Source organism: Amphiura filiformis, chromosome 2 (assembly GCF_039555335.1).
Source record: "Amphiura filiformis chromosome 2, Afil_fr2py, whole genome shotgun sequence".
Lineage (NCBI taxonomy): Eukaryota > Metazoa > Echinodermata > Ophiuroidea > Amphilepidida > Amphiuridae > Amphiura > Amphiura filiformis.
This window is the reverse complement of record NC_092629.1, coordinates 63,465,075-63,479,811: the sequence shown is the minus strand read 5'-3', so window position 1 is coordinate 63,479,811 and position 14,737 is coordinate 63,465,075. Positions and strand designations below refer to the sequence as shown.

General features: G+C 38.9%; 1 protein-coding gene across 1 annotated transcript in view; it reads right to left on the bottom strand.

Moving 5' to 3' along the window:
- LOC140146523 (glycine N-methyltransferase-like) overlaps window positions 1-14,737 on the bottom strand; it is a 37,474-nt gene that overhangs the window by 3,669 nt on the left and 19,068 nt on the right. The window contains exons 2-4 of the mRNA XM_072168399.1: window positions 3,171-3,298; window positions 2,651-2,904; window positions 922-1,112 (exon numbers count right to left, since the gene is read on the bottom strand). Of these exons, the coding sequence (XP_072024500.1) occupies window positions 922-1,112; window positions 2,651-2,904; window positions 3,171-3,298 (573 nt within the window). The remainder of the gene's footprint in view (window positions 1-921; window positions 1,113-2,650; window positions 2,905-3,170; window positions 3,299-14,737) is intronic.

The following is a 14,737-nucleotide window of genomic DNA, read 5'->3' as shown; positions in this document are numbered from 1 at the left end:
TAACACACTGGTAATAAAAATGTATATTATTGGGGCAAGGTATCCAATTACTACACTGAAATTTCAGTGATTCAAGACAAGCGGTTCAGTACATATGATAGGAAACGAGGTACATCCCAGCGGTACCTTATTTCTTATCATAAATAACAAACCGCTTGTCTTGGGTCACTGAAATTCCAGTGTAGTAATTGGATTCCTTGCCCCTATAATATACATAACTTTTGTTACCACTGTTATTAGTTTTTGAGAAAAATGCAAAAATATACACAAATTTATCGAGGGGTGTAGTACCCCCTTAAATGGAAGTGCCTAAAGTCAGGTGGGTGATAAAGTAGTGTACATCGACAGCTATAAGCCTCCTTTATAAGTCTTCAGACCCACACAAGCACACATTTGGGATAAGTGAGAACAATGGTACCATTTTCTCAAGTGATGCGCTTAAACATAACTTTATTGTGGACACTCGCCTGTTGAGTTAGTGTTCGAAACAATGGTACCACTTCTATTAATAGCCTGTCGGCAAATCAAATCGGCAACAGAGCATTACGTAATTTATTGCTTCTCCTTTCTATCTAAGTTCCTTGGGGACATGTCTCTAGTTCGAATTCACACTTTATGAACCATTCATACCTATCACGGGTTTTACTGTATTACCATGCGAATTTCCCCATGGTACCTTACGGAGGCCAGAATTTTATTGAAATATTTTATTTAAATGAGTATGACTCGGTCATGAGTGACGTCGTATTGCATACCCTCTATACTTTTCATTTTACGCGATCGATCGGTTGGCCAGTGCTTAAGGTCTTTGCAAAATAGTGCAGCGGGCCTTTCGAGCCCCCGGGCTTTCGAGTAACAGCAGGTCTTCTGGCTAACGGGTTTTCTTAATCGGTTCTTCGGATAAAAGAGCCTTCGTATTACCTGAATATCGTATCCTCCTCCACGTCCTTATCCTTGTGTCTAGGCGGAGATCCCCCATTCTGAACCACTTTATTGTTGTTGTTGTTATGTTCTGGGGCCAGAGAAGTGTCAAGGAAGTAATCAAGTGTGATTGTAGCTGGTTTGGCATCGACATACGTCACTGATGTTGTGATATCTTTGATGCTGCTACCCTGCAGATTAGAAAATAATAAATCCTAGTGATTTCCGCATTCTGGCGAATTAGAATAAACGGTAATATGACCCACGAAATATCTTGTTGTAATTAAGTTATTTTTCTGATTTTGATGTATTTTGATAATTTAATATTACCTGATTTTGATGTATGTAATTGTGTATTTATTTGATATGGAAATAAATGATGAATGAAAATGATGAATGAATCTTGATTAATTGAGTTGTTGTCTCAACGCTTCATGCTCCTGGGGTACTGTATATTAAGACACAGTGCCCATGGAGCACAGTGGAGCACAAGAACACACACCCAAAGGCTGACAGTAAAATTGTTAACTTGATTGTTGGGAATGGCCTTCTTTTCCTTCTTCTTTGTCTTCAAATCCATTTCTCACTTCTCTTTCCAAAAAGACGAGCATGCTTATATAGGCTTTTTAGCATGGCGTGAGCATTTTGTTTGAGCCTGGTCCCATCAGGACCCAATCGTTTCTCCACACGGAGCGACCTAAATCTGAAACCTGGAGGGGCAAATTTTAAGAAAGTGATTTTTTAAATGTTTTCTTCACTGTATCTGTGCCGAATTGAACAGGTTTGTGTACAAAACATATCCACATGCATCTCGGCCGTTGTGTGGCCGATTACGATAATATATAAAGTCTCGGGTTCAAGTTCAGGTCATTTATCATAATTAGATTTTTTTTCTTAATTTAGTCCCAAAATGTGTTGCTTACTACACTGCCCAGCGTCAGTGCAGTCACCTGAGCAGATCAGTTACGTAATCCAATTCTAAATTGCTTAACAACAGGGGATTAATGCCTTCGCAACCGGCAGAATACAAGTGTTGACAATGACACCATTTTACAACGTGCCTTACAAATCGGCAACGCTGCCCTCTATCTATAGTCATATGCATATAAAGAGGCGGTTAATAGTTATCTCTGGTTCATCAGTATGCTGGAATCATGCCAAATAACGTGATCAAGATACTAGGAAAACCACTTGCATTTTGCGGTTCTTGGCTTTCGTTGGAGTCATCGTACTATCTAATCATTTAAATCTACAAGCATTCTGAGCAGGATCAATTTGATAGTTTATGCTAGGTGTCGATCACCAGCCTTAACCAAGTATCGTCAAAATAGTTTTCGTTTCCGCCTCAAAATCTCACGATGGAAGGAATGGGAGAAACAAGGGAATGATAGAAATAAAAAGTATTAGATTATATTTTGGTTTAAAAAAAAAATCAAGGCCATGAAATGTTTAAAATGTTGTCAAATGTAAAATAATTTTTGCGAACATTTTATGTCAAATATTTTGACTCAGTATGTTAGAATATTTCAAATGTTTTTGAATGTTATGAAAACGTTTTATACCCTTAATATAACAATGACTTTTCTAGCCTTTTGCGAATAATGTAAGAACGAGTTTGCTGGGAAAAGAGTGAGGAGGGGAGAGTACAGGAGGGCAAGAAGTGACGAGGAAGAGACAAGGACAGACAAACAGACAGACAAACAGATAGAAACGAAGAGATGCAACTCACGTGATAGTAGATGTTCTTTTCAGGTGCTTTGCCGGTATCCAAAATGGCGTCATAATTGCGATGATCAATAATCATAACTCCACCAGGTTTCAGCATCTTAGCGAAGTTCCTTAACGCCCGGCGATGGCTACTTTGTGTTCCGTCGAAATCGGGCAGATGAGCGAAGGAGTTGCCGATGCAGATGATGGCGTCGAACCCATCTCCTGGCTTTGAGATGTCTCCGTCAAGTGTGAGCCAGTTGGCAACATCAATTTCTGGATGGAGTTTGAAGAAAAGAAACTAGATTATTAGAAGGAATTGTGCCGAGTTCAATGGACCATTTCGATATAAATCCCGAAATCTTTTTGCAGATTATTACGTCATCAAAGGTTATTGCCAGTTACCGAAATGATCTAGGCATAATATGCTTTGCATCCGCTAGTTCTAAAACGGCTCGCTGCGCTCGCATCAACCCTTCCTTTTTTAGGAATCAGTATCACCAGATCTTAAGACAAGTTTAGACAAGACCGGACAGACTTACCCCATTCATCGAAAGCTGCTTCTTTGCGCCTGGCCCATCTTTCTCTGAAGGCATGCATTACCATCTTATCTGAAAGATCGCAGCTCATCACCTTGAACCCTTCCTTAAGTAACATGACTGAATCAATTCTGAAAGAATAAAAGAACGTTTTAATATTAGTTAAAACAATTTAAGTAATAAGCCCAAGTTGACCTGCTTGCTTGCGCATTGCATGGTACATTTTTGAACCCCTCGGTTAAATAAAAATTCCTTTAAAAAAGGAATGGGGCGCCCAATGTGAGCTGGACGGGATATGATGAACAAAATCGAGAGAAATGCTTTCGTGTCAATTTGCGATTATGTGGGGTGGGAGTTCTGTTTTGGGGACCTATTGTAGTGAGGATATTGCTTTGGATATTGAATTTTGTTGAATTTTGTTATGCAGGGCCTAGGGTATATGATGGATAGTATAGAAGATACAAATAAGTAAGCTCCCCCCCCCCCTAGTCATCTATACACTCATTCTTGTCACACGACGAATTTCGACAAAGTCATGTAAACGTAATTTCGCTTTTCACCCGACCTCCGTCCACAAACAATCCTGAAATGTTGAAAACCTGGGGTCAGCGCACTCATGCCAGTTTATCCTAAGGTATGTGTCTTTTGTAGCCAACCCTGTGGCTAAGAGAGGCTAGGAAATACTTAAAACTTATACAAAAAATCATACCCTCCTTTCATATCAAACAATTCCAAGAAATTGACAGGCCTGTTAAATCAAGGGTAAGATCGATCGTTATTCTTCATGAGACAGGCACAGCCCATTTTTATGTTATTAATTCTGCTAAAAATAGTAATTAATAAATAACAAAATTACGTCATAATTATGACTTTAAATCGGCCATAGAACTCTATTTTAAATAGCCATTGGGGTTTCTTTCACTTTACCTTGCTAAGAACCCTTCCCAGCAGTTAGGCATATTACAGTAAATATTATTTCATTCAGCATTATGGGTAAACATCATTGCTTTAAACTGCCCAACAACGGTGAACCACGAGTTAAAAGTCGCCTAATTGGGCTACCATATCGCGGGGTTGGCAACTCGGGTTGCAAACACACTTCTGACCTTCAACACAATCATGTCTTTCGAATTTATTCCTTTCTCTGCTGAGCAGAATTGAAATTCGTTAATTAATGTTTTTTATCAGAGATAGCCACCACAAAGATACTGAGCTGTGTTCTAATATTTGGTCACAATCAGTTAGCACATAAACCAATTAGTGATTTCATGATTGGTCAGTGGCTGTTTTGTTTGGTTTAAGGATTAGGTGTGCAAAGGTCACTATGGACCACAATGGCCTCATTCCAGTGGCATATTATCAATAACCTCAATTAAACAATCATAGTGCAAAATTTGACCTTAAGTTGCAGAGTATGAGTTTTTGTACTCACATTTTCAAAGGTCATTCAATGAATGCACAAATGTATTGGGGTTAAAGAACTGTGCCCTGATAGATGAGCATGTTGTAGATTCTTCACACTGTAAACAACTAGTTCATGTGCAAACATGTTCAAAACATACATAATTAGAATGGTCAAATGTCACCGTCTATCGGGTTCTAAGAGGCGGTAAACTGCAGTTTAAACCATACCTGACCATACAAAGGTCACGATGTATTTGGTGTTTTTATAAGTCCATTAATTTTGTATTTTAAACAAAGAATATACGCACAACATTTTATCCCGTGCACATCAGAAAACAATAATAAAATAAAATCCAAGCATATTGTGGTTTTATTTCTAAGCTGGGCATAATTTTAAGCAAAACAGTTACGAAGTAAATCTAGCAAGACTGAAATTAGAAGCTTTTTGCAAAGTCAAGCCAAATAATGGGGACGCCGCCGTAGCGGGCGCCCCAAAAACAGATTTTGACCCCTGCAGAAATAATGGCCCGATAGTTTATTGTTATAAGATCAATATGGGTTGCTACGTGCGTATTGTCTATTTGTTTATCATGGACACCATCAGCGATCACATTTAGCAAGGCTTGATCCTTGTGCATGCGTACATCTACATCTATCTTACATCATGGAAGAAAGAGATGAGAAGGAACCACAACGACTTCGATCGGCCAAGTTTTAATCCGCTTATCTATTGACGCATGAAAAGAAAAGCTATCAATGGTACTTCCTTTCATGTATGATCCATTTACCGCGATCGATGCTTGGCGAAATCATTACTGGAAAAAAACTATAACAAACCCATCCAAGAACAAACAAACGCTACCCAGAAGTAAGATTATGGAATTTCACTGATGCTCTGAACATGATTAGTAGCTTTGTTTTGGGATCTACAGTCAAACTGTTTTCTTGATCGTGTTGTGTAACAAATGTCCTTTAAAACATCGAAAAGGTCATCAAAATCGGCCGTTTTTTTGCTGAGTTTCATCTTTAGCAAATAAGGTAAGATTTTGGTGACTTTTTCGATGACAAATAGATGCAAAATGTTCTTAAATAATGCACACTGTTCCGATTGAGTCCGGTACATGAAACCTGTTTAATTTAATAGTTTATATGTGTATAATCGTAACTAGCTAACTCGTTTCAGTGCCAAAGACTGCCAACTCTGAGAAAAAAGTCATCAAAGTTCGGAAAAATTGGGCGAAATGGAAGAAAAAGATGTAGGCCATCAATGACCGATAATCACGTCACCAGAGAAAATCCTATAGGGTGCTTGCACGGAAGGTCATTAGTTCAAATCATCCTTCAGACACGCTCCAGAATACATGCAAATACATGGAGTACAATACCAATCACCTGTTTAACGCGGGGTATTGATCAAAGTAAATCCTCATGAATAACAATGTCAATTAAATGTCGGTAAAGGGAGTGGACAAAGTGAATGCGTTCGTTGTGGTTCCTTCTTATCTCTTTCTTCCATGCTTACATCGACAGGAATACTGGAACAGAACCCTCCAATAGGGTTGTATGGTCCATGGTGCAAAGAAAAGGGCGACATCACCGATGATCACATCGTAACGAATCGTGCAGACAATATAATACAGTGGTGTGCGGGATAAAAAACCAGAACAGCAGAATAATTAGAAGATCACGATGGGCTGCTGCTGTTGACTGCAGCTTCCAATTCGTGTCCTAATGTCTGGGTCTCGTGGTCTGCCGACTTCCACCTGGCCATCAGTGATTAAGTTCCAAAGGCTAGATTGAAAAGCAGTGTGTGTTGCGATCTGAACCAGTGAGCTGGGAAGAAGGTTCCAACATCTGATAGTTTTTGGGAAATATGATGAGCGATACTATTCTATGGTGCATTGGATGTTAATGTATGATTGGTCATGTTGTTCACGAAGTAGTCTGGAAGGTCTATGGATGTAGTCTGGAATGTTGACAGCTGACATGTTGTTCTGCGTCTTATGCAACATTGTTAGTCTAGCAACGCATCATCCTTGGTGAAGTGTGGGCCACTGCAATGCCTCTCTCATAGATGTTACACTAGCTGTTCTTGAGTAGTTTCCAGATACAAAGCGGACTGCTTTTCTCTGAATCCTTTCTACTTGGTCAATGTGACTTTGTTGGTAAGGGTCCCATACAGTCTGGGCATACTCTAAAGTTGGTCGCACTAGACTAATGTAGGCACTCTCCTTCATCTTCTGGGAGTAGGTATAGAGATTCCTTCTGGCCATATTCAAGGTCTTATTGGCTTTGGCAGTGACTTTCTTGATGCGAGGTCCCCAATCAAGATCTTTGGTAAGTTCAACTCCAAGATATGTTTGCTGGTCAACATGCATAAGAGTTTCTCCACTCATGGTGTAATTGGTGGTAATTGGCTTTTTCTTCTGGGCGACTCTCAGAACAGAACATTTATTGGTATTGAATAACATTTGCCAAGAATGTGACCATTGAACTACCGGTACTTTATCAAAATCGAGTTGGAGAGAGTCAGCATCTTCTTTGGTCTTAACTTCTTTAAACAGCAAACAGTCATCAGCGAATAGTTGTATTTTTGAAGTCAGACCTTCTCCAATGTCGTTGATATAGAGGAGAAACATTAAAGGGCCTAATACCGTGCCCTGCGGGACCCCGGATGCAACATGAACTTCAAGCTTGTGGAGGAGGCGCTGGTGTGGCACGGTGTCAAATACCTTTGAAAAATCAAGCACCAGGCAGTCAAGTTGTTGTTTGCTGTCGAGGCCTCTACTCGGCTCTTCAACGATGTTAATCAGTTGAGTTTCACAACTGTGACCTTTCCTAAACCCATGTTGGAAACTGGCAAGAATATTGAGGGAGTCTGCATGTGTCATGATGTTTAAGAAGATGATGTGCTCAAGAAGCTTACATGTTATACTTGTCAATGATACCGGTCTGTAGTTTGCGGGGTCAGATCGTTTCCCTTTTATGAAAATAGCACTAACGTTGGCCTTGGTCCAATCCATGGGGACAATGCCACTATAAAGAGACTGCTGGAAAAGTCTTGTTAGTACCGGAGCTATTCAGGAGCCTTGTAGGCAGGATGTCAGGACCTGACGCTTTACGTGGGTTTTAGATAGTCCAACTTTGCAACTCCAGATACTTCAATGACAATTCTACCCATTTTTGGATAGGGACTAGGTCCTTTATCTGGGATGGAGCTGGTATCTTCCTTAGTGAAGACTTTCTGGTATTGTTTGGATAATGTTTCAGCCTTTGTAGCACCAGTTGTTGCTAACGAACTAGCTTCATCCAGCAATGGTGAAACACCAACTTTATCTTTCCGCTGGCTATTGATAAAGCTCCAGAATTTCTTCATGCAGCCATCCTGAGTGTCATCAAATAACCCAGCAATGTAGTTGTCATGGGAAATCTTGATTTCTTCCTTAATTGTTTTATGAATGTTTCTGTAGATATCCCAGTGGTGAAACTGCCAGATTGCACAGCTTTGTCATAAACCTTTCTTCTGTGTTTCATCAATCTCTGGATCTTACTGGTAATCCATGGGAGACCTGGTTTCTCCTTGAGCTCTTTCTGTGGGACATTTTCCTTCAGAGTCTGAAATATTGCATCCTTAAAGTTTGCCCAGTTCTCTTCAACGCCTGGGTTTTGGTCTTGCTCCGTGACAAATTTCTGAGAAAATTGGTCTAGATCTTCATGAATTTTCTCATTGTTAGCTTTTCTGTAGATGTAAACCTTTCTTCTTTTTCTCTTGCATAACTCAGGTTTAATATCACAGTCAGCTTGTACAGCATGTCATAATTGCTTATATAGTCGCCACCTTAAAGCCCTTTCCACCAATTGCACAAATTGCACAAATAGTGATCATTGGAAGCAACTAGGATATGAGAAAAATAATCTAAGTTCAAAATTGCATAAATTGCACAAATTGCTGACGGCTAGAAGGGACTTGGCGATCAATGTCATAATTGCTTATATAGTCGGCACCTTAAAGCCCTTTCTACCAATTGCACAAATTGCACAAATAGCGATCATTGGAAGCAACTAGGATATGAGAAAAATAATCTAAGTTCAAAATTGCTTATATGGCCAGTACGTTAAAGCCCTTTTGAACCCTTGTCTTTTGCATTTACTTCTAGCTATTTGTGCTATTTGTACAATTTATATATGTGGCGAATTGTAAAATTTACCTATACCTTAAGTATAGGATATTTACTAAAACAACCAATCCTGCGCCTTTCTCGGCTAGGACGAATAGCTTCTGATGTCCAATCTATCGATGGCAGATTGAAATCCCCGCCCAGGATTAAGATGGGGAGTTTTGATCCAAATGAAGTCAAGTTTTCCATGACACCACTACCCGCCCACTGCATACACACGTGCATGGTGAAATTTGAATTTTGACAGATAAATTTACAATAAAAACACCTTGAAAAGGTTGGTCGATTTCACATTTTATGTTATCTACAGAAGGTGTGAATTATCCTTCATGCATACATCACTTTAGACCTGAAATCGACCACGTAATAATGACACACGGGCAATTCTAAAACAACATCTTTTGCACAGAGTTCAATGGGATTTGAAAAGTAAAGTGGCAATTGAAACTCTAGTGATAACACTTTTACAGTGCATAATGGGGCTTCCTTAAATCATCCTCTGAGTTGGGCTATTAACTACTTGTAACTTTGCCATGATAAATTCACAATATTTCCCATAGTCGGACAATTCAGTGAGAATGAGATCATTTTTATATGCAATGAATACACCACCACCATTGGCATTCCTATCCCGTCTCCAGACAAGATAGTTATCTGGAAAGATCGTATCCAGATATTCAGGTGAAATCCAAGATTCAGTGCCAAGGAGAATATCAGGCTGCTCATTATGTAATAAGAGTTCAAGTTCTTTTTGTTTGCCTTTTCCTTTCAACCCCTGACAGTTAGCGGTCATTTATTTTCAGCTTTCTGTGTTTTTTAGTTCTTGTTTTATTTCTATTGTTACTAGGGAACTTAGAAGCGCCAGCAGTACCTGTACCAGTAGATGATTTATCTGGCAGAGCGGATGTGCTTTCATCTTCTGCAACTTGATCTTCTAGTGAACTAAATGAATTTGACAAATCAACAACCGAGTCCTCTTGTACTCTTTGTTGGTAATACCAATGCAATTTACGTGTAACCAAATACCACATTCGTCACTGAGTCAATTGCTTTGTCCGAGTCTAGGACTGGAATGTCACAAACACCACATGGGTAGCTCATATCAGCTGACATACTTGAGTCATTATCACTATTGGGGCCTGGATTGATTTGAATGTCGCCTGCCAAAAGGATGATCAGAATTGTCATAATTGGGTTAAAATTTCTTCATTTAAATTAAGCTTTCATTAGCTAGTACTACAGGACTCTGAATAACATTAGTAGTACATGTACAAGAGTTTGTTGGAAGGTTTTCATAGAACACACTAGTCATCTGCATACATGAGGATTGGAGGCAGGGTTTTGCATCTATAAACTATCACTACAAGCATTAGTCTAAACTTAAAGAGTACTATTAATGAACGCGTATTATGGGAGAGAAATTAGACAAAATAATGCACGCGCGCTGATGTTGATGCGTCTAATGCACGAGCCCCAGTCAGAACTCGGATTGCTTGTGGTGTGGTATTTATAGTCAGACCTCATATAAATTACTTGTGCTATTTGGGCAATGGCTCTATACTACTTTTTTTAGAGTAGCACTTGTTCAGTGCCTGTACTGTATGGGACCATGCCAACCCCTCTCTGACATTACAAAATCCACCAGTCCTATACAAGCGCCTGGTTGGCCTCGCGGTCATGCGCGCTTTGCGCGCACCCACCCCCCCTCGAGGAATTAGAACTAGTTCTCCCGGCTAGTTCTATACCAGAGTAGCACTTGTTCAGTGCTTCCGCGCGCACCCCCCCCCGAGTTCTATATAACTGTATTGTATACAGTGTGCTTGATGCTATTGTAAGCAGTCAGCTGGGATTCCCAGGTCAGATCAGGGAAGTGAAATCCTGGTCAGACCATGGTCAGACACATGAACCCTCAGGCCCCTCTGTGGCCAAAATTATAACTAGTTCTAGTTCTAGTTCCTCAAGGGGGGGTGCGAGCTCGCTCGCACATGGCCGCGAAGCGGCCAACGAGGCGCTTTCTGGTATAGACCTTTTTCCCTCTTTCCCATCATGCACTATTCCAGGGGGTATGAGTGTCGCAAAATACATCATCTCCCCGGGGAGTACAGAGTTATGTTCATTACATTCTGGAATACGGACATTTCGGCTGGTGCCTTCATCACAAAAAAGGAATCCCCGATCATCACGATAATGGCGCGCGATCACTAATACCTTTCGGGGGCAAAAAACAACATTTCTATGCCTTATGGACATGGTGTCGTCGCCAAAAAAAGTTTCCTGTTATTGAAACCTAACTTTGTATACATTTTATAGACCTAATGGTGAAAAACTGATGACGGGACACGCAGTGATATTTACCGGCGTCCGTTTCACTTTTTTTTTCGAAGTTGAATAAAACGAAAACAAAATCTCTTACACAGATGTTCTGCATCGCTCCGTAACTGCATCGCTCGTGTACCATTGTTATGTTATCAAATGCACTTGTTATGCCTCAATTTGATTGTGGTAGTTCTGTATGGAGTAGTTTTCTTGTGAATCTCAAGTAGACTATGGGACATGGGCATTTATCTTTCACTTCCGTAGTCCACTCTTGGGCAGAACATGAAAACATAACAAATCAAGAGTAAATATATGTCTGAATTAATATTCATAAAGTTCCCACGTTTTACTTTACTCATTTAGGAGTTATTTGGGGTTTAAAATGGGGTTTGCGTGATTTTTTTCCATTTTTGCCCAAAAATGTCAAATATTAAAATAGCTGTAACTTTCAAAATAAATTGAGTAGAAATTTCATTTCTATAGTAGATGTTACATGTCACATGGATGTCTAACACTAGTGAATAAAAATGTCACAGCACAACTCCAAAATATTAAAAAAATGGCAAAAAACATATTTTTGTGCCATCAACTTCAGGTATGTTGAAGATATGTCCTTGGACAACATTTCTGAGAGATATTGGCTTGGGGTCTCGATGGCTTCAACACATCACTTAGGTTAGCCTACTCCATAGAGTTGTACACATTTTGATTTCACATGTATAATGACTTTATGTACAAGTCTATGGAGAATGCAAACCTAACTAATGTGTTGAAGCCATCGAGACCCCAAGCCAATATCTCTCAGAAATGTTGTCCAAGGACATATTTTCAACATACCTGAAGTTGATGGTGGATCAAATTGTCTGACATTGGTTTTCAGGGGGGTCAAAATGTACAAAAGATGTACAATTGGGGTTTTGCATGGGTAATATCTCAGCTAAAAGTATTCTAATAGGCTCAATATTGGACAAGAGTAATGTCCTACCAAAGGGCTCTGACTGGCAAAAAAATGGACACAAAAATTATTTTTACTTTTGGAGTTCTGACCCCCCAAAGTTGGTCCTGGATGGACGAAGTTGCATTTTGAGGGCCCTATATCTTTTAAAGTAAAGGAGTTTCAAGTTTTCTGATGCCAGATTTGAATTCTACACAAATAAGTATCCCAGGATACATACTTTTCAAAGTTGTAAAGGGTTCCCTTTATACATTTATGGACCTCCAAACGTCGTCTTTCGCGTTAAGACACATTTTTATGCTGACCCCCTAAATTTCAAATTGATGCCACGGGAAAACGAAATGGAGTATGAAGCTCAAATTTTCGGGATTTTACTTTCTCATCAATATCTACCACCACACAGAAAAAGAAAAAAAAAATTGAAGAGGTGCTGCGGTGCACATCCCTGGAGTTGACATGGAATGGGTCTATAGGTCACAGACATTCACCATCATTAACTTTTTTGTTCAGAATAACTAGGTTGACATAATGACATTTTTTTTTAATCCATTTTTTTTATATTTTAGAGTTGTGCTGTGACATTTTTATTCACCAGTATTAGACATCCATGTGATATGTAACATCTACAATAGAAATAAAATTTCTACTCAATTTATTTTGAAAGTTACAGCTATTTTAATATTTGACATTTTTGGGCAAAAATGGAAAAAAATCACGAAAAACACATTTTTAACCCCAAATAACTCCTAAATGAGTAAAGTAAAACGTGGGAACTTTTTGAATATTAATTCAGACATATCTTAACTCTTGATTTGTTGTGTTTTCATGTTCTGCCCAAGAGTGGACAACGAAAGTGGAAAACCAAGGGCTGTAGAGACGCATGGCTTATAGTCTAAAGCAAGGCTACAAGTGTTACAAAATCAGCTAGCCAGGACAATTTTATCTGCTGATATTAGAACACCAATAAGTAACTTATTGAGTGCACTACAGTGGATAAAACTAAATGATAGATGGCATAATCAACTTCTTATTTTAGTTTTTAAGTGTTTAAGAAACCTGGGTCCATCTTATCTATCATCTAAATTTGAATTCGTTCATGATAGTCATATGCATATTACCAGGAATCATTCATCAAATACTCTTGTTGTACCAAAATGTAATTCAAATTCAGGCAAGCGTACATTCCATGCCAGAGCTGTTAATACTTGGAATGAAATTGCACCTCAGATCCGCAAAGAATTAAATAATGTCTTTGTATCAATTTAAAGTGCGAACAAATACTTCTGCTAAATAATTTGGGATTTCTATTCCCTTATAAATTGTACTTTTTATAAGGACATTTTAGCTTTAGCTTGTATTTTGTATAATCTTTGCCATATGAGTTCAATAGTATTTATTATGTTATTGATTTACCATGTGTAAGATGTAAATTTACTATGTATCAATATATGTATCACAGTATTTTATAATTGTATGAGGGCCTGCTTGGAAAGCAGTGCTTGACACTGAAGTGGAATTACCCTCAATAAAGAAAGATTATTATTATTATTATTATTATTATTATATTATTATTCAATAATTGCATAATTAGTAACATCGATGGCCTTTACGATAATCCGCATATATGGAATCACTCAGTATGCCCATATCAAGACAAAATAATTGCAAAGGCCTGGTAAAGACCATCGGATGCACACGATCTATGAGGTTGATGAACTACGTCATACCCCCTGGAATAGTGCATTGTGGGATAGAGGGAAAAAGTCAATAGGACTGGTGGATTTTGTAATGTCAGAGAGGGGTTGGCATGCATGGTCCCATACTGGCACTGAACAAGTGCTAGCCAAACCAGCATGCTCAGTGCATGGATAGAATGGGGTTCCAGGAATGACATGGAAATAGAAAAACATTGATCTATAAAGCAATATCTGATAGGCCTATATAAACCGTAGCATAGTCAATTGATGGAATGCCCGATCGAAAGGTATTATGAATATTGAATATTAAATATTAAATCGATTCCGTTCGTGGTGTTTTTTGTTTGATCGATGGGCTCTCGTGCGTGTGTATTCAATCACGGACTGCATGTCCCCCCGGCATGTCCCTGATTCAATGGAACTTTTTAAAGTTCCATTGAATACATACCCCATTTGATTCTCGGGGATGGGGGTGGGGGTGGTTGCATGGGGGTGGTGGGGTGGTGGGTTGGTGGGGTGGGGTGTGGCGGTTTGGGTCGGTCGGATTTTTTTCGCCTTTTGGCGGCGATTTTCTTTTAATTTGAATGTATACCTTTTATACAGAGTTGGTTGGGGATTTTTTTACTCATCAGTGAGGCGAATTTTTTCATCACACTAATGGGTGGTTTCTTTTCGTCTCACTAGTGCATGGGCGAAGTTTGTTTGCTTTTTACTCCCATCTGCCCCGGAAATCAAATGGTGCGGGGACCGGAACAGAGGGTGGCGAGTTGTAAAATTAATAAATAGGAGTTAAGGTCATGATTTTTTGCAATGTTTAGCAACGATATTAAACACGTAATATAATTTTATGTCTACATTGCGAAAGATAATAATCATTATATAAATAGTTAATCAAATTTAGCCTTTCTTCTACTATAATACTCTTAGTAATATAGTAGAGGAAAGGCTAAATAATTTGATAAACTATTATCATGATATTATCTTTAGTATTATAGTAGAAGAAAGGCTAAATTTGATTAA